A 21,305-nucleotide genomic window follows, 5' to 3' on the forward strand; every position below is an offset into this window, starting at 1 on the left:
CTCCGCCTCCCCGGCGCGCTGCCTCTCCGCCTCCCCGGCGCGCTGCCTCTCCGCCTCCCCGGCGCGCTGCCTCTCCGCCTCCCCGGCGCGCTGCCTCTCCGCCTCCCCGGCGCGCTGCCTCTCCGCCTCCCCGGCGCGCTGCCTCTCCGCCTCCCCGGCGCGCTGCCTCTCCGCCTCCCCGGCGCGCTGCCTCTCCGCCTCCCCGGCGCGCTGCCTCTCCGCCTCCCCGGCGCGCTGCCTCTCCGCCTCCCCGGCGCGCTGCCTCTCCGCCTCCCCGGCGCGCTGCCTCTCCGCCTCCCCGGCGCGCTGCCTCTCCGCCTCCCCGGCGCGCTGCCTCTCCGCCTCCCCGGCGCGCTGCCTCTCCGCCTCCCCGGCGCGCTGCCTCTCCGCCTCCCCGGCGCGCTGCCTCTCCGCCTCCCCGGCGCGCTGCCTCTCCGCCTCCCCGGCGCGCTGCCTCTCCGCCTCCCCGGCGCGCTGCCTCTCCGCCTCCCCGGCGCGCTGCCTCTCCGCCTCCCCGGCGCGCTGCCTCTACTGAAAAGACAAAACTCTCTGGCATAAGAAAATAACTACAGTAATTACAGCAACCTGTGTTATTTTCCATACCTTCTATACAAATGAAATCACACTGCAATGCAATTACCAGTTGACATTCCTATCTGCACACCACTACCTTATCTAACCCGTTACAATCCAAAATAATTTTTTTCACTATGTACGTTAAAGCGCCCTGAAATGATACTTGACAGTTTTTACTTTTGTGGTCTTAATCCATATTTTCTGCATAGATCACCCAAGAGCCTTTCGCCCTCTGCTCTTGTTAGTTTCCTCTGCTCTTATCATAGTGATGAGTGCCAATACCTTGGCAATGAGTCTGGAACACATTGAAATGGTTTTAGGCACCCAACATGAACTATAATCATCCATGTTGGAAATTGTAGCTTGACATTTACTGGTGACATCATCTTGCTCACCTGGTACGGCGTAACAAACTTTTTGTCTTACCCTGCTCTGACAGGCATAGTCTGTATTCCAGCAATTTCGCTGTACGTTTTCCTGCTTTTCATGACACTCCAGGGCTTAGGTGTTTCCATACTTCCTTCAGTGTTTTTGCAAAATTCTGTACTGGCTCTCAGTTGCTCTATATTTTCTGTTTGATTACATCAAATGGTGTAGGCCTCTTCCTCCCGTACATTACCTTATCTGTAGAAATCCCAGTGCTGATGTGCACTTTGGAATTATATGCTGTCACTACATATGATAGAAATGAATATTTTATGACCTTTTAGCAGACGCCACCACAAAACCATTACATTCTGACTGCTATTCATCATTCTCGTGATAATAGCAATGTTTGCCATCCGCAGCTCGTGGTCTCGCGGTAGCGTTCTCGCTTCCCGAGCACGGGGTCCCGGGTTTGATTCCCGGCGGGGTCAGGGATTTTTCCTGCTTCGAGATGACTGGGTGTTGTTGTGTCGTCATCATCATCATCACTACATATGATAAATAAACATCCCAATAATCATAGTGCCTGTTGACCTAGTAAACAAACATCCTACCAATAGTACAATGTATGTATTCTGTTCTACCTGGAGTCATCCATAGCTTCCGAACTAATAGCAAATGACATAACTGCTTCATCAAATCTGACTCGAAGTTAGTACTTTGGTATGTGATTACCGTCTCAGAGACACAAAAATTCAGCAATCAGTTATTCATGATGTCCTGTACCACCATAGTTGCTTGTTGATTTGGAATGGCAAACATTGCTATTATCACGAGAATGATGAATAGCAGTCAGAATGTAATGGTTTTGTGGTGGCGTCTGCTAAAAGGTCATAAAATATTCATTTCTATTATTTCAAAAGGGAAGTTTGACTCAGGTAACCTCTGTAGTGGTTCTTGCTGATGGCCCAGATCTGCTCACTGTGCACACAATACACAATTCCATATGTACTGGTCTACATTGCTTTCACTTGTCCTCTATTTGTAACACTCTGCCACCCTTCGACCCCTCGCACTGTGACATCCTTGCACAGATAGTGTCCAACTGTGTGGTTCCTTCAATGCCTTCTCTTTCAGCTTAGCAGGTACTAGAGTCCCCAGCACTAGGTTAGTTGACCTACATAACAACCTGTTGTACACAAGGTACCGTTGCTGTGTTGTTTACAGCTTTCAGTCTGCATGAGCAACTTGTGCTTTCTGCAAGGCAAGGCTGTGATCGAGAGTTTACTCTGTCATGACCTTCTTCTCAGACTGTGCACATTCCCATGTTTCTTCCATGGTTTATGAATCACTTCAAAGTCAAACTCACGTAGTCTCGATGCCCATATCGAGTCTGCTTGAAGAATCATTCAACGTAAACAACCGATTTTATACTGTGTGATCAGTTATCACCCTGAGTTTTTTACCATAAAGATATCTAAAATATGAGTCCTGTGTATTAAATTCAACATCTCCATTGTCAAGTAATACTTCTCAGCTTCTATAGGAATTATTCCACAATGGAGGAGAGGTGTAAGCCACAGCATGTTCCTCACTATGTATTACTTGCCCCAAAACGCACCCCAATACTAGATTGGAAACAAGACGTGACAGTACCAAACGTTTTCACAGTCTGGAAAGATCAACACTGGACTTGATGTCAAAACCCCTTCAGCATCTCAAATGTGGCCTGATGTTCTGTTGCCTACTGAGATTTCACATCTGCAAATCCCTTTGTGAATTTTCTATAGTAATGGGCCAATCCCAAGAATGATTGAAATCTGAACTTGTCTGAGGAGTCAGAAAATCTCCCACAGCCTGTATTAACATGGGATCCATTTTTACCCCCTCTCGACTAATACATCCCATATAACTCACTTATTTCAGGGCAAAATGACACTTCTCCTTACTTCATGCAAGATGCATGGGACGTAATCTCTTAAGAACTTGCCTTAATTGCTGCCTATGCTCCATCAGATAACACAGTTATATTGTCAAGGTACACTGTACATTTTTGAGGTTTCAAATCCCTTAGTACCCATCCAACAACCATTGAAACATGGCTGGTGCCTTTTTTAAATCGAATGCCATTCACCGATACTGCTAATGTCCACAGAGGATGGAAAACATATTCTTCGGCTGATCATCTTAGACATTTCCATTATATGGTACTCACATCGTATATCCATTATAGTGAAGTACTGGTACTGCCCACAGTTAACAAGAGTTTCCATATGTTGGATATCAAGTTTACCTCTGTTACTATTTTACTATTTGGATGCTGATAGCTACAACAAAATCTATACTTTTTTGTTCTGTCATCTTATTATTTTCGATGAAAACGGCAGCGGTTGCTCCCTAAGGGCTAGTGCTGTGTTCTGTTATGTTTCGACGTGATGCTTGAACAGAAAGTCTAGCCTCAGGGATTTCACTGTAACTCTCACTTAAGGGGAGCCGTAACGATCCATCCCCTCCATGTTAATTTTAGCAAATAGAAGGAACATTTTTTTCTAAAACCATTAAACACATTGCTCTGAAATTTGGACTACATGTTCAGTACATATTTCTCTACAAAGTTATAATGCCATGTTAAGAAGTATTTATTGGTTTTTGTTTTACAATTTTTTTAAACAGATGCCTATTTTTTTCTCTAAAATTTTACACTTTTTCTTCTGTAACTCTTGAATTATACGATTTTTTTTTTTTTTTACAATCTGTTATAAAAATGAAGGGAAGGAAGTAAACAATATTGTGTATAAATTTCATTGATAAACTGTTAGCAGTTTTTGTGAAAATGTTCCTCAAAGATGAAAATCTTAAAGTTACGGGAAATGGCTTCCAAAGTTTTTTAATACATTCCTGCCCCATGTGATGGATTATCAGCATCCTCTTCTTTCTCCAGTGTTAGTTTTCTTTTCACTGGTCTTTTCTTCCCTTTTGCTGCATGTTGTAGACTTTTGTGTCATCTTCCTGCACCTCTTCGTCTTTCTTCATCAATTAGGTGCATTGTGGAAATGGTGTCGTGTCCTGGTTGGAAACCTAAATGTTTCAGCACGTCACATTTGATAATGTTTCCTTCATTGTGTGTTGCCACTGCATCATACATTCCAAAATGCAATGTTTTTATCTATACAAACACTCTTTTGGGAATCCTAAGCCAAATTAAATAATTTACACTTTCATTTGGATTTTGTGTTGTCCCATGTAAACACATTTCCAATAAACTTGGCTGTGATAAATCTCTGAATATGGGCTTAATTACATCAATTACAGTGAGCCCCCATGCGGTTCTGCACATGTTCAATGCACTCCTGTTTTTTTAATGTGATTTTCATTGCCATAAGGTTAGAGTTCCTCTACAGCTTTATATCCCTTAGAATCACCATCTCCTAGATAGTGTATCGTACGTTATACCACTCCTGTGATCTGGAAAAAATTGCTTTCACTCCCTCTACTTCCATCGCTCCATTTGTGCTGTGAAAATTTGCTTCACAACTTTCACTATGTTCGTCCTAGGTATTGCCCTTACATCTACAATGTTTTGAGAGAATAGCAACATCAGTTACTTTGCAACTGTCTCCACTGGTAGCTGTCACAACTCCATTTAGAGGTTTATGACCTCTACGATGCTATGATCCATCTAAAGCAACAGCTAAATCTGTACGATACCCATTATCTGTCACAGCTTCTTCAACTGCCTTCTTCATTGTTGCTTGAGCAATATCTTCAGCAGAAGTTCCCACGAGTTCATTAAAAAATCAAAATTTGGTTGGTGGTTTTGGCAAGTTCATAATTCCACATAACATTGTCCCTACAGCACTGCCCTTGCCTGTGCAACGCAAGCCATACACTAGCCTAATGTTTATATTATACACCTTCTTTCCACTATTACCACTACGAGGAATACTGTTAGAATTAGAAAACGAAACTTCTGCAGCACATTTGTTACACTTCAATAACATTTTACATGCCAAACCAATGTGTGAAGTTATTTTCAGTTCCAGTCCTCTGTCTTTGCAAACTTGTCATAATACGTTATGTTTCAAAATATTAGAGAGCATAAAATGTTCATTATTTCATTCACATCATTGCTGTCACTTTGATAGTTTTCAAATTTTTCTTTGCTGTCACAAAGTTTCTTGCTGGAAGCAGTTCTATCACACTCTTTTGGAGTAGTCGGTGAAACAGTCTGAGCAGCATCTCCCTTCGAAACAACAAAAGATTTCTTCTTCCAAGGGTCTTACCATCACTGAGCTTCTGGGGTCCTAATGTCTGCTTTACTTTGCTCTTCCCAAATTTTACTGATGATGTGTGTCAGTTGAATTATTGTTTTCTCAATCACATAGTTAGAGTTCTGCAGTGATCGCAGCTTCCCCAGAAGTTTTATGGAATTTGTGATGTTCTCAACACTTTCTGCAGTTGGTAGTTCTGAGCTGGGATTTGGTTATTTCTTCTTTTAGCCAAATGTCCCAGATGGTGCTTGACAGTTCAGTACTTGGCCAAGATCTGACCATTTTCCGTGTCTCCATTGCTACCTTTCTTTCTTTGTTCTTAAAGCTAAGGTTTTTTGCTTAAGTTAATCTTGACAATTTCATGAAAAGAATAGGGTACTACTCGCCATGTAGAGGAGATGCTGAATTGCTGACAGGCAGAACAAAATGACTGGTGCGCAACTCTGCAAAATGGGAGAAGCAATCTAAGAGGTGGCGTAATGAGGAGGATAGGACAGGGAGGGGGCGGTATAGCAGGATGCTTTTGGGAGCATATGGGGACATGAATTCGGGGGGGGGGGGGGGGGGGGGGGGTTGGGCAACTAGGAGCAATCGACAGGTTAGATGGAGGGGAGGGGAAAAGGAGACAAGCAATGGAGGGGGGAAAAAGACTATGGGTGTGTTGGTGGATTAGAAGGTTTGTAATGCTGGAGTGAGAGCAGGGAAGAGGGAAGGTGGGTGAAGGACAGGGACTAATGGAAACTGGGACAAGGGAGCTAGGGAATGCAGGATATATTGCAGAGTGAGTTCCCAATTGCACAATTCAGAAAAGAAGGTGTTGGTAGAAAGGATTCAGATGATGCAGGCTGTGAAGCAGTCATTGAAGTGTAGAATTTTGTGTTGGGCAGCATGCTCAGCAACTGGGTGGCACAATTGTCCCTTGGCCATAGTTTCTCAGTGGCCATTCATGCGGACAGACAACTTGTTGGTTATTATGCCCATGTAGACCACAGTGTAATGTTTGCAGCTTGGTAAGTAGCCCTGCCTTTCAGGGATAGGTGATGCTTGTGATCAGACTGAAGTAGATGGTGGTAGGAGGATGTATGAGACAATCTGGCATCTAGCTCTGTTACTGGGAAGTACGCCATGAGGGAAGGGTGTGGGAGCTAGTGTGGATGAGGATGGAAGAGGACAATGTGTAGGTTTGATGAGTGAGAGAATACTACTGTGGGAGGGGAGGGAAAGACGGTGGGTATAATATTAGTAAATTCAGGGCATGGTGATAAGTAGAAGAAACCCTGGTGGTGAATCTGATTCAGTTGTGCCAGTCCTGGGTGGTAAAAGTCTCGAAGGGAATGCTCCTTCGTGGCCAGCCTTTGGGACTTAGGAAGGTGGTGGGTGATTGGAAAGAGATGGCACGGGTGATCTGTTTCTGTACAAGGTTGTGAGCGTAATTTTAGTCCCTCAGGCCTCAGTGAGGCCCTTGGGATATTTGTAGAGGGACTGCTCATTGCTACAGATGTGACGTGTGGTTGTTTAGGCTGCGTGTAATGGACTTATTTGTATGGAATGGATGGCAGTTGTCAAAGTGTAAGTATTGCCGCTGGTTGATGGGTTTGATTTAATTGGAGGTACTGATGCAGCCATTCAAGTGACTGAGGTCAGTATCGAAGAAGGTGGGTTGTCGGGTTGAGATGGAACCAAATTGGAGAGAAGGTGTTGAGGTTCTGGAGGAATGTGGATAGGGTGTCCTCACCCTCAACCCAGATCACGAAGATGTCATCAATGAATCTGAATGAGGTGAAGGGTTTGGGATTCTGGGTGGTTTGGAAGGATTCCTCTAGATGGACCATGAACAGTTTGGCATAGGATGGTGCCATGTGGGTGCCCATTGCTGTACCATGGATTTGTTTGTAGTTAATGCCTTCAAAGGTGAAGTAATTGTGGGTGAGGACATAGTTGGTCATGGTGACCAGGAAAGCAGTTGTAGGTTTGGAATCCATCGGGTGTTGGGAAAGGCAGTGATCAATAGCAGCAAGGCCATGGACATTAGGGATGTTAGAGTAAAAGGAGAGGGGAGGGTGTGTGTGTATCATGTTGTAAAGAGACAGGAACTATTGAGTCAAAGGCAGAAATGGTTGATGTCTTTTATGTAGGAGGGTAGGTTATAGGTAATAGGCTGAAGATGTTGGTTGGCGTGAGCAGAGATTCTCTCAGTAGGGGCACAGCAACGGGCCACAATTCGGCGTCTTAGGTGATTGGGCTTATGGCTGTAGGAACCATGTTGAACGTAGGAGTGCAGGAAGTGGTAGGTGTGAGAAGAGAGGTTGACCCAGGGGAGAGGTTCTGCAATGAACGTAAGGATTTTAGGAGAGACTGGAGATCCTGTTGGATTTTCGGAATGGATTCACAGTAGGAAGGTTTGCAGGTAGAAGAATCTCACAGCTGGGGGGAGTCGTTTTGTCAGGTACTCCCTGCATTTCAAAACCACAGTGATGGAGCCTTTTTCGGCTGTAGGATTATAATGTCAATATCAATTTTTAGGTGGTGGGAATGAGATATTTTTCTTTGGATGTAAGATTAGCTTACATGTTGAGGGATTTTTGGAATGATGGCGAGGTAGACTTTGAAGCAATGAAATTCTTGAACATTAACAGGGAGTGGATCATGATAGGATGGAATGTGAACTAAGTTGGGCAAGGTTCAGCATTGGTTTTAGGTGGAGCCTGATGGATAGGGATGGTGGCGAAAAGATGCTCGCACTGTAGGGACCAGAACCAGGAGAAGGGGACTTTAACAAGTCCAGGATGATTGAAGTAGGGTCTGAGGTAAACGTTAAGACTTTTGGAAAGTTAAGGCTTCTGGAAAGGACCAATTCTTCTGTGGTACTAAAGCTTTTGGTGAAGAAAAGGTTCGTGATTGCATTTGTTTTGGGTCTGGTAGTGGTAGTGGTAGTGGTTGTGGTTGAGAGTTTCTGAGGGTGTGGTAAATGTTTGCGAGGCAGGGCCTGTCAGCTGTGAGGCGATGTGGAGGAAGTTTGGAGACTATTGTAGATAGTGGTGGTCCAGGGGGGGGGGGGAGGAGGAGGAGGAGGAGGAGGAGGAGGAGGAGGAGGAGATGAACAGGTTGGAGAGCTTTTTGAAGTGATGGTGTGCATATTGCTCTAGTTCCTCGAGGGCAAGAGTTTGTGATAAATGGGATACAGGAATTTGGGATTGTAGAGCACGAGAATTTTGTGGATGGAGAGGAGGTATTGCAATGTGGTTTGGGCCTGATTTATGTGATTTTGTAGGACAATTTTGGTGAAGGTTAAGGACTGATAGACTCTGAACAGGTGGAGGTCCTTGTCAAAGGAGGGATTGCATTCACAGAGGGTTAATTTTGATGATAAGGCCATCTGGGGGCTTCCATGAGCCAGGTGGCAATGTAGGGACAATATGGTGGACTGGGTCCAGTTATAAGAAAACTTCTCTCTATTGGTGCAGATGGAAGGAGGAAGTATCCATCTCATTTCCCACACATGGCACCCCCCCACTCCCCCCACCCTTCTCCCAGTTCTTTATCTAACATCCTGACTGCACCTAACTGCCCTTCTCCGACCCCACCATGTCCCTCCCCACTTCGGCCTCCTGCTTATTACCCCTGTGAGCCACATTGCTTCTCCTGTTTTACACTGTTGCTCGCAGTCTGGCCTTGGTGGCCAGAGACAGTTGACATGTGTGTCTGAGTTGTGCTTGTGTGAATGTGTGTGTTGTTTACTTTAGAAGAAGGCCTTTTGGCTGCGAGCTCACTTGTTTAGCAATCATCTTGTTGAGAGTATTTGTGACTCATCGTCTCCTCTGTATGGTGATCAGCAGTGTATCCTTCTTGTAATATTGTCATTTTTCCATCCTGGATTTTTGATTGTTTAAGTTAGTTTTGAATGTTTTATGAAAGTCTCGCGTATTGTACTTTCAGAAGTTATCCTGTATTTCAGTTATCATTCCTTTCCATGTTTTCTCTTGAGATTTCCGGTAATTTTGACAGTGTTTTTCCTTACTTCTTGGAAGTTCTTTGGATTTTCTGTTGCTTTCTGAGAACACCAGTCAATCCTGCTTTCCGAAACCCTTTGATTGCCACATCTCCTTCTGCTGATCTCCTGTTTTCTTCGCACTTTCAACCAGTGTTGTTTTTAACTGTTCTTATCATTGGTGGTCCTTCTGATTCAAGCTCATCTTAAAATCTTTGTTTGTTCTTAGTTTCTCTGTGTCAAACTGCATGATATGGCTAGCGTTTTTAGCATGATGTGTTCTTGTAAAATTTTGAACTTAATTTTGGAAAGAAAGTGGTCTGAATCTATCTTTGCACCTGTGAGGGCTTTGACATTTTGAATTTCCTTCTGTGCAAGTCTTGGTAGTGCTACATGATCAATCTGGAACCACCGTAGTAGGGAACTGGCAGATAACTATGTTGTCTACACATTTTATTGAAGAATGAACTACAACATGTGTAGTGGTGCTCTGCAATGGCAACGACTTCTGAGGCACATGCTGAAGACAGTGAGTGTGGAGATGTTGATGCAAGTAGGGGCCAGCAACTTGCTGTTACGCCAGTGATGATCAGTGGAGTCCACGGCAGCGCATGTACCATCTGGGCATACCTCTGCAGCTTCATGCAGTGTGTGGTGGGAGGCATGGAAAGCCTTTGTGATTCTTATAGAGGAAGACAGCCCCCCGCCGTGGTGTCCACCCTTGCAATTGAAGGCCTGCGCAGGTGCAAATAGTTGAGCATCTGTACGGCCCTGGTCTTGAATGGACGGAAATGAATTTCTTGTTCAGGCAAAACCTTAACAAGACGCTTTAGCAACACCTGGCCCTTCAGTGGGTGTAGGCACATCAGTAGTGTTAGACTCAATGTAGAAATTCATTGACAGTATGACTTTGCCTGTAACAATTATTTTGATCCTTGAAACTGATTGAACTGAAGAAGAAAGGACAATTTTGGATCAGGTATGATTCAGCAGGACAGAATCGAACATGCTCAATTTTTAAATCTCAGAGAACCTGGAAGGTAAGAGAGAGGCTCATTTTACTACAAACAAATAAGTGTGTCTGGTAGTACATTGATCCATGACAGCGTGGCTACAACTGCATCTAATCATGTTGAAATAAATCCAGTTGATCATTTGTCCCAGGAAAGAAGACAAAAAATTGTGATTGAACAATTCCTTGCAATTATGTGATGCAGTATTTAAATGATAGGAGTTGAGGGAATGGATGAGAACATTGGAAAAATGAGGATCAAGGAATGGTATTGGCAATTGGTCCTATTTCCAGTCAGTTGTTCTGTTTGCAGTGCCTTGACACACTGATGCCACAAGGCAGAAGCAATCATATTGATTTTCTAGCCCACACTAGAAGAATTAATTTGCCTTTCCTTCAGATGTATACAACAAGATTGTCTGTGGGTAGAGTGCCAGCCATTGAGTGAATGATTTATAAAAGGATGGGAAAGGAAGGTCAGCTTGATAAGTAGAACCATTACATCGCCTCTAATGAGAAACAGAGGAAATTTATATTGTGTGAACATTAGACCGAAGCAGTATTTTAAATCAGAGTACCAGTTCATGTCCATTGTTTTGCCATATTTCAATGCGATCAATAACATGTTAGCTTTGATTGTTTGAGATCTAATTATGTATATATTTGCAGACACACGGCGACGTCAAAATTATAAAAGTAAATAAAATAAATGTGGAAATGTTTTTAACAAGTATAAATATTGCTTGTTCAATCTATGAGGGTCATTTTTAAAGTAAGAACCGATGCATATTGTGTCCATACATGCTGTCACATGACGTCTGTTCGTAGTTGGCCATTCTTGGCTAGTCTCTCATTATGCCATCATTACATTTCACGTCTCTGCTGGTGTTGATTGTATGGTTATACTGCTTTGTTTGTCATTATTTCAATGAGTAGTCCTGCTGATTGCGCACTTGGTTATTTGGTTCCTAAATGCAAAACAAGTTCATCCTACTGAAATTCACAGACAGCACAGGTGTAATGAATGATGGGTGTGCGTAAATGGAGTAGGCTGTTTAATGGAGGAAGGACAGATTTTCGTAATGAAGAATGATCTGGACAGTCTACTGTCGTGAACGAAGACTTGACACAAAAAGTGAGGCAATTTGCCAAAACAGGTGCTTCATTATTGACAAGCAGCATCAAAAATTTCCACTACTTTGAAGAAGTAGCTTTTCACGTTGTTGCTGGCAAACTTCAGTTCAATAAAATGTGTGCAAGGTGGGTGCTGAAAATGTTGACAGAAGAACACAAAAGAAAACAAATGGATATTCTTTGTCCGTTTCGGAGCATTGTGACATTGTGACTGGTGATGAAACGTGGAGTGCGAACTACACTCCAGACAATAAACGTCAATCCAGTGAGTGGCACCACTCAAACTCCCTGCAGAAACCATGAAAATTCAAACCAGAACCTTCAACATGGAAAATAATAGCCACAGTTTTTTGGGAGTGGAAAGACTTTTTTCTGTTAGACTTTTCGCCAAGAGGAATGTCAATAAATGCTGAGAGGTTCTGTGAAACATTATTAAAGCTTAGGTGTACCATTCAAAGTCATTGGTGGGGACTGATCTCTAGCAGCACATTCTGCTTCACGACGATGCTCGGCCTCACATTGTGGCAAGAAAAAGAAGCAACTGGAAAAATTTGATTGGAAATTACTGGATCATCCACCATTCAGCCCTGACTTAACACCACCAGACTGTCATCTCTCTCCAAAATTGAAGGAATTTCATGGTGGAAAACATTTCGAAAATGAGGTGTCGAAAGATATTGTTACAAGCTGGTGCCACAACTTGACAAATGTTCATGGTGACTAAGTTGAAAAGTGAAAAAATGAGCATGTTGTAGTTTGTGATACGTTTTACATTCTTTACTAAAGTTTCTCTTACTCCATTACAAATTGGTTCTTACTTTAAAACTGGTCCTCATATTTCATTCATACGAATAAATTCTCCCTTCCGTGCTTTTATGCCCAGATGATTTTAAAAATATATTTTCTAAGAGTAGGTTGCTATGATGTTGAATAAAGTAAACAGTTACTTGATAGACAAATTAGTCAATGAATTGCGTTGCGTAGTACAGACTGGCAGTATGATGCCATTTGTGACCACTGTTCAGAAAGAGTAACATACCCATCATTCATTAGGGTAATTATAAAATTCAAATTTATTCATATACAACATCTTAATATCGTATTCTAAACAGCCTACATATTGTATATTTCTGCAAAAAGGCTCTAATAGGTTAGATTCATGTTCAAAAGTAATTACATGGCTAGTATATTCAAAAACAAAGGTTCAGTCATATCAGTCAGCTATAGGTGAGTGGTTACCTTCCATTTATTGTGTGCTATTCCACCCATGCATTTCCATTTTTGTTATTCATTGCTGATTTGGCTCTCCTCCATCCCACTTTTTTTAACACTTGTTACTGCCATTCTTTACTCATCTACAACTTCTTTTTCCAGTCATTATTCCATTATATGTCAATACATTCTTCTCTTCTACCGTACGTGCATTCAAAACAGACAGTGGTCACCCTCTTACATGCATCTTCAGTGCCTACTATTGTAAAGGCCCACCACACTAACAACATCCATACTACAACTCTTTGTTCTCACCACAGTGGCCCCTTTTTGAAAATTTGCCTTGCTGACCTACTCTGCATTCTGTATTCCCAAAAACTTTGTCCACATTTAGTGAAACCCACTGCTCCTCAGCACTCGTCCCATAATGCTATTGTCACCCTTTCTTCCGTCCGCCCCGGTAGCTGAGTGGTCACAGTGACAGACTGTCAATCCTAAGGGCCCGGGTTCGATTCCCGGCTGGGTCGGAGATTTTCTCTGCTCAGGGACTGGGTGTTGTGTTGTCCTAATCATCATCATTTCATTGCCATCGACGCGCAGGTCGCCGAAGTGGCGTCAAATCGAAAGACCTGCTCCAGGCGAACGGTCTACCCGACGGGAGGCCCTAGCCACACGACATTTCCATTTACCCTTTCTTCCAAAACTGTGCCCCCTGCAGAAGTCTCAGTACTTTCTAAAGACCTAACATTTAGCCCAAAACACAAGTTCAACCTAGCACGACTTGTAAAGGATCTTCTTTTCTTTATCCATTTTCTACAATGGAAACATTTCCTTGCCACACACCCCATTGACAAAAGCCAAACAAAACCCAACGTGAAGCATTGCTTCAGACAATACCAGTCTTCCTCCAACCGTGATCCTCCTCCCACTCCACCCAGTTATCCCTTGGTAGCTGTTCAAGAATTCTTCACTTCTAACCTAGAATCACTTTTCTTTTTAAATCCCTGCCTAGTGAGTCCAATATCACTCCTATGGAACACACAGCTGCCATAACCTGAAAACCAATCCAGGTCTTATAATCCTTCCCACAGACAAAGGCTCCATGATTGAGCTCATGAGTCATAGAGACTAAGTGGCTAAGAGTTTCTGCCAACTTTCTAGCATCTCTGCATACAATCCCAACAACTGTGATCTCATCCCAGAAGTCCATCAGGATCTCCGGCAGTTCCTCAAGGCCATAGGTCCATCCCAAAACCTGACAACTGAATCCTGAATCCATCTCCCCCCTCACACCAGCAACCCACCACACTCCTATGTTTCACCTACTCCCACACTCCATGAAGCTAACGCTGCAGATCTCACTGTTGATTGTCACATTGTGGCTGGTTACAATACTCCCAGTAACCAAAAGTCTGCCTTCATTGATCAATGCTTCTGAACTACTGTTCATAACCTTCCACCCTACATTCAAGACACTTCGCTTCTTTCGGTGCCTTCCCACAGTTACTGTGCTCTTTCCTCTAGACTCCTTGTGGTTCACTTTCTATCTGATTTTCTTGTACACAAACATCCTGAATGCCTATCATCATGTGGCCGTGGAACACAACCTTTTCCAACATCCTCCTAATAGCAAACCCACCACCTTGTTCATAATCTTTCTAGTCAACCACATCCTGACCCACAATTATTTCACTTTCAAAGGCCAAATCTATAAGCAAATCTATGGCAGTGCCATGGGTACTTGCATGGCACCATCCTATGTCATCTTATTTATGGACCATCAGGAGCAATCCTTCCTAGCCAGTCAACACTTAAAACCCTTGCCTGGTTCAGATTCACTGACATTTTCATTAGCTGCACTCATGGCAAGGACAACCTCTGTTCTTTTCTCCGTAACCTCAAAGTCTACTCCCAAGCCCCTCCCTCCCTGCCATCCATCCCCCCCCCCTTTCTCTTTACCCCCCTTCTTCCCTCCTTCCTCTGAACACCTTTTGTTCTGTTGTGCGAGCACTGAGATGTGTCAAAAGACCCACCCCACACTATCCATCTACCGCCCTCCTCGTCCCATGTGTCCTTTCCTACCCTTTCCCAGTTCCATCTGTCCAGGTGACTGCTCTCAATAATCGATAATCAACAGTCAGTCTCATCGCAGTCGCACGTGTGTGCTTTTGGGTGCCTCTGTGGTTGTTTTTGGAAGTGTGTTTACTTTTGCTAGAGAAAGAACAAGAGCTCGAATGCTTGTGAAATACTGTTATCTGTTGCTTGATTCCATCCAGGTACTTCTATTGTTGTTAACAAAACTTTTAGCATAGATTGGTGTTTGTCGACTAACCTGGAATAACTTTGGAAAGCTATATGTTGGTCAATCAGGCACATCTGTGGCAATTTGGCTTCTTGAATGCAGAAGAAACTGGAGACTGTAATGTACTATTTCAGCTTTGGTTGATTGTCCCCTAACTAAAAACAGTTGTGTACAAGGTGGTGGTCTCCATACAGTCAAGAAAATTGACACTTTTGGAAGTCATAAGTGTATTATACAGAATCTCAACCTTAATACAGGGGCAGTCACATAAAGGTGAGACATATTGAAAGAAACTAAGTAAACTTATTGCTATTTAAAAAGTAATTGACATGGCTCTTAATACATTTATCACCAATGAGACAACATGGTCAGTGCCTTAATGGAAAAAATGTTTGCAGTTGCTTATGGGATTGCCTGTGGATTGTACCCAGGCATGCAGCTTTTAGTCCAAAGCAAATCAAAGGCCACCAATGTCTCTCTTCAGGGCACCAAATATATGGTAATTGCATGGGGGAGTTCGGGACTGCATGGAGGACGTGTAAGGATTTCCCAGAAAAACTTCTGTAGTGTAGTCAAAACCACCTTGGTGATATGTGCACCTGCCCACATCCCTAATATTCTACCAATGAGCTGCAGTCTGCCACCAGCATTACCAATAACAGAGACTACGTGATAGTTCCATTTCATGTCCCTACCATATACAGGGTGCTACAAAAAGGTACGGCCAAACTTTCAGGAAACATTCCTCACACACAAATAAAGAAAAGATATTATGTGGACATGTGTTCGGAAAAGCTTAATTTTCATGTTAGAGCTCATTTTATTTTCGTCCACCTACACTCAATGGAGCACGTTATCATGATTTCATACGGGATACTCTACCTGTGCTGCTAGAACATGTGCCTTTACAAGTACTACACAACATGTGGTTCATGCGCGATGGAACTCCTGCACATTTCAGTCGAAGTGTTCGTACGCTTCTCAACAACAGATTCGGTGACTGATGGATTGGTAGAGGCAGACCAATTCCATGGCCTCCACGCTCTCCTGACCTCAACCCTTTTGACTTTCATGTATGGGGGCATTTGAAAGCTCTTGTCTACGCAACCCCAGTACCAAATGTAGAGACTCTTCGTTCTCGTATTGTGGACGGCTGTGATACAATATGCCATTCTTCAGGGCTGCATCAGCGCATCAGGGATTCCATGCGACGGAGGGTGGATGCATGTATCCTCGCTAACGGAGGACATTTTGAACATTTCCTGTAACAAAGTGTTTGAAGTCATGCTGGTATGTTCTGTTGCTGTGTGTTTCCATTCCATGATTAATGTGGTTTGAAGAGAAGTAATAAAATGAGCTCTAACATGGAAAGTAAGCGTTTCTGGACACATGTCCACATAACATATTTTCTTTCTTTGTGTGTGAGGAATGTTTCCTGAAAGTTTGGCCATACCTTTTTTAACACCCTGTATATACAAGCACGACTGCATTAGCACAGATAATACAGTGTAGTTGTCTGTGACACTGTAGCTATGTATGTGTGCTTTTTGGTTACCTTTGAAGGATGGCGTTGTCCTAAAGCTCAGCAACATATTAAATCTTTTTTGTGCACTTGTCAATTGCTCAACATTCAGCAATATGGAAAATGGTTAACTTACAGGTTCCATTAGTACTGAATAAACAAAGTGTTCCAGTTATCCCTTTGGTGAATTAAATTCCTGGTTTAACTTAATTTATGCGTAAACTAGAGATTTGTGACAGTGGATTAACTTCATTTTTTTGAATTTATCAATTTATTTATGTGTGAAAACTATGCACAACTATTACATTTATTTGTAAGTGTTGCAACTCCTGTATTGTCTGAAATTTGTTGCCTAAGAGTACTTTTATTTGTGGCACTTTTGGATGGCCATATTGGGAATACTCAATACATTAAGGGTGCATGAAAGAACTGTCGGTTCAGAACCTTGTATTTGAACATCGGGTGTGCACTTGTTTTGAATAGTGTAGCGTTGCTGCGAAAGGCAAAGATCCAAGTTCATATCACTGTGTACCACACAGTTTAGTCACTTATGAAGTTTAGCATAATTGAACAGTGTTTTATTAGTCAATCACATATTAGTAATTGTCTTACTTTCAACAGGATGGGATTACCCACCCTACAGATTCTTCACTACGTAAATTTTCCTGCAAATGCTTACATGAGTTTATCGTGTGGTCTGTCAGGCAACTTAAACAGGAAGAACTGGAGAAGTCACCACTTAATATTGAAGCTGTAGTGAAACGAATTTGTTTTCTTTGCACTCATCCAAGTTTTTCTAAACGGCTAGGTAAGTGCTTTGGATGTAATTTAACATCTGTATAATTCTATCTTGTATCTTATTACACTCATGTTTGAAATTAAATGGGAAACTGTAATTTGTTGGTAATATTTAGATTTCATATCAATTTTATGATTGAGGATATGTCACCACCTTTCATCTTGAAGGGATGATTGATTGGCAAGAAGTCAAGAGAATATTTACTTAATTAATGATTTTTATTTTTGTTTCTAAACTATTATCGAATCAGACTCACTCCTCCCCCAACACACTGATGTGCATCCTTATGTGCGTGCTCTCTCTCTCTCTCTCTCGCTCTCTCTCTCTCTCTCTCTCTCTCTCTCTCTCTCTCTCTCGCTCTCGCCCACACACACACACACACACACACACACACACACACACACACACACACACACACACACACACCACTTATTAGGCTGGTATCATTATTGATATGATGGTGATGGTGATGGTTGTTGATGGTCCGAGTTGAGATAACAGGATTGATGGCGAAGAGTAAGACGGCAGGAGGTTCAGGGATGATGCCAGGGGTATAGTAATGTGCTGTAAGTGGAGGAAAAAGAGGGAGTAGTCAAAAGAAAAGAGAAAAGGGTGAGTACAAAAATGAGGAAAGAAAATCCACGGTGAAAAATGGTAATATTATGATCTTGGACCATTTGCAAAGGGATTTTAGTATAAGAATTGTTGGTAGCATATGTCTTCATTTTTTGTTAGTCTTTGTGTTGACAATAGGTAATAGTGTCATAAAGGTTTCGACATGACCTGTGAGCAGTATGCCATGATTAGTAATGAGTAATGACTGGCCATGGCATGGGGAGCTGATTTATTCCTCCACTGCCTCCCGATTATCTTCCACTTCATCCTCTTCGTCCTGATCCTCCTCCTCACACCGATCCCCTGACACCTTGCTCTATTGCATACTCTCGACAACATTAACTCCTAGGACTTTATATACTTCTTATTTTTCACAAAAGTAAATTGTCTCTTGCCTTCCTTTTTTGTAGTCACTGTAATGTGAGAGAACTATATTAGACTGATGTAGCCAATAAAACCTAAGATTTTGTGCAAAACATTGTGAAAAAAATGCTTACCTCACTCATAAACTTGGTTTTGACTGAGCTACCTTTTGTATTTTACAGATAAAACTTTTTGTGTGCAAATATTTTTAGAATTTTCTAAACCTTCACTTTTTTCTTCCACAATTTGCAGCTGTAATGTTTTCTTTTGTTGTATGATAGTTCTTTGAGGTTAATATATTTTAAGTGTGAGTTTGTATTTATCAGTGTTTATGCTTTAATGTTCAAGCTGTGATTTGCTCCAAAATCCCTCTCAAATACTTATACGGGATGTAATTAATAACTGTTCACAGTGTACCGCTGTAGTGTAGTGGAAGTAGAGATGAACAACTTGATACAGGACACATGTCTACCAAGCCAGAAGACAATTTTAAATTGACCTGCAAAATCGTCCTAAGCTATGGCACATGCTCGCTGTGTAAAATTTTAAATTTCTTCTCCCCCTCATCTCACACCACTAGTTTAGTCCATTTTAACAGTTAGAAACTCATTTCTTTTTCACACTACAATAATCCTTGATTATTAAACACAACTTGTTCTTATGGTTAAAAATTGTGTAATTTTGAGGTAAAATTTACACAGACATTAATTTTACAAATTTTACATATGAAAACAAGATGTTTTTAGTATTCAAGGATGGCTTTAGTATGGAAAATAAATGAGCTTCAAACAGTTAAGACAAACTAAACCAGTGGAGTAGAGGACAAGAAGATATTCAAAATAATGTACAGTGTGCATGCACTGTAGCTTAGATGGCTTTTGTAGACCAATTTGAGATTGTTTTCCAGTTTGAAAGATCAAAAGTGTGCTGTATCAACTTTTTCATCTCCACATCCTCTACACCACTGTGCACTGTTGTAAACAGATATCATTTGCACCAGGTATAAAATACATGTATAATGCCAGGCTGCTGATAATCAGTGCTCTCTGCAGACTCCCATCCTGTCATTTGAGCAGACTGCAAATATATTTGTTGTTAATAGTCATAGAAAGTGACTGTGAGCAAATTTCATACAAAATTCCACATACCATTTTTTTAATCATTTGTGACTATATTGTGAATGATACGTGCATAACATTAGTTACATGAGCTAACATTGTTCTGTGCAGGTCTCTCTGTGTGTTCATCTTTTCATGGCCATAGATTTGCTGTTAATTGTTAAAAAAATCATATCATAGTTTTATTTTGGTTTCTAAATTAATTTTTATTTATTTTGTTTTGTTGACCAAGGATATTTTTATGATACTCATATTTCCTCATTCAGGTTCAGCACTCGCATTTAATAGCATTTATAGAAAACTACGGGAGGAGAAAACTATTATTGACAGGTTCTGGTTTGATCTTCTTTATTATATGCTAAGTAATCTGTCCATTGCCGACATTGGTGATAGTATAATTGGTGCTGTGAAAGAAGTACGTTCAGCAGTTTATCACATAAAACGAGTACTTCAAGAGAAACCCGATCTTTTCAATCAGGTATGATTTTGATCATTACTTATTATTATTAACAACTTAATATTTAACTGAGGTGATCAAAACACACACACACACACACACACACACACACACACACACACACACACACACACACACGGGGGGGGGGGGGGGGAGGGGGAGGGATAGAGAGAGAGAGAGAGAGAGAGAGAGAGAGAGAGAGAGAGAGAGAGAGAGAGAGAGATTGAAACTTGTAAAGAAGAATTGAGGGAAGGGAAAGGAAATCCATGGAGATATACATGTGGAAAGTCAGTTAGATGCACAGCAAAGAAAATTGAAAGAGAAGTTCATTGTATTATGTCAGTCATGTTTGCAAGATAATGATATGAATTATTTACAGACAAATTAAAAGACTGGTAGCAGCCAACCTTGGGGGATATCAGTTTCGCTTCCAGAGAAATTTAGGAACAAGTGAGGCATTACGTATCCTATATCTTATCTTAGGAGATAGGCTGAAGAAAGGCAACCTACATTTGTAGGTTCAGAAAAAAGCTTTCAGCTGTGTTCACTGGATTACACTCTTTGAAATTCTGAAGGTAGAAGGGACAAATATAAGGAACAAAGGTTTATGTATGGCGTGTACAGAAACCAGCATGTGGTGTTGAGTCAAAGGACATGAAGGGGAAGCAGTGGTTGAGAAGAAAGTGGGACAAGGTTGTAGACCATCTCCAACATCATTCAGTCCAGGCATTGACTGAGCAGTTAAAGAAACTTTTGGGAAATTTTGTAAAGAGAATGAAAGTTCAGGTAGAAGAAATAAAAACTGTATTTTGCTGATGACATTGTAATTCTGTCAGACGACAAAGGATCGATCAGTGGAACAGTAAAGAATAATGTCTTGCAAAGAGTTTATGAAGTAAACATCAACAATAGTAAAACAAAGATAATGGAATGCAGTTGAATTAAATCAAGTGATACCTGAGGGAATAGCTTAGGAAATAAAACAATGAAAGCAGTAGATGGGTTCAGCAAAATAACTGAGAATGACTGAAATAGAGAGGCTATAAAATGCTGACTAATAATAACAAGAGAAGCATTTGTGTGACAGAAGCAGTTGTTAACATTTAATATATGTGATTCTAGGGTTTCCTGGTGTAGGAAGATCTTATATTATGATTGGCTATTCAGCTGGGTAGTGTTGTCTAAATGGGTGATAATTCAGCAAACCGACTTCTTGTCGTCTTCAGGCATTCCTGACAACTAATGATATCTGCTCGGTGCTACCTTTATATCTCCTCTCCTCACCATCCCACCATCTCCAGCCAGCATCTCCAAGTACAGACCTGGTGCAGTGATGGGGCAAGCGCAGCATCTGGCATCGATCCAGGGCCTTCAGTAGCTCTGTAGCCAGTGCTGGACATGTATCTCTGCTGGCATGGTGACAATGTTTCTTCGTCCTCTTCATTTGTCATGATGAGGGTGGACCTCCATGTAGACTGCCACTGTGCTCTGAATATGCTCAAAGCTGGGTTCCAGACCTTGCTTAATTGAAACCCACTGTTATATATTAGTCTGTTGGGCAGTTGGATCT

The 21,305-nt window shown here is 41.8% G+C and overlaps 1 protein-coding gene across 1 annotated transcript in view; it reads left to right on the forward strand.

Moving 5' to 3' along the window:
- LOC124623192 (DNA-dependent protein kinase catalytic subunit-like) overlaps positions 1-21,305 on the forward strand; it is a 565,210-nt gene that overhangs the window by 171,133 nt on the left and 372,772 nt on the right. The window contains exons 17-18 of the mRNA XM_047149022.1: positions 17,005-17,191; positions 19,545-19,756. Coding sequence (XP_047004978.1) covers positions 17,005-17,191; positions 19,545-19,756 — 399 coding nt within the window. The remainder of the gene's footprint in view (positions 1-17,004; positions 17,192-19,544; positions 19,757-21,305) is intronic.

This window comes from Schistocerca americana, chromosome 1 (genome assembly GCF_021461395.2).
Source record: "Schistocerca americana isolate TAMUIC-IGC-003095 chromosome 1, iqSchAmer2.1, whole genome shotgun sequence".
NCBI classification, from domain to species: domain Eukaryota; kingdom Metazoa; phylum Arthropoda; class Insecta; order Orthoptera; family Acrididae; genus Schistocerca; species Schistocerca americana.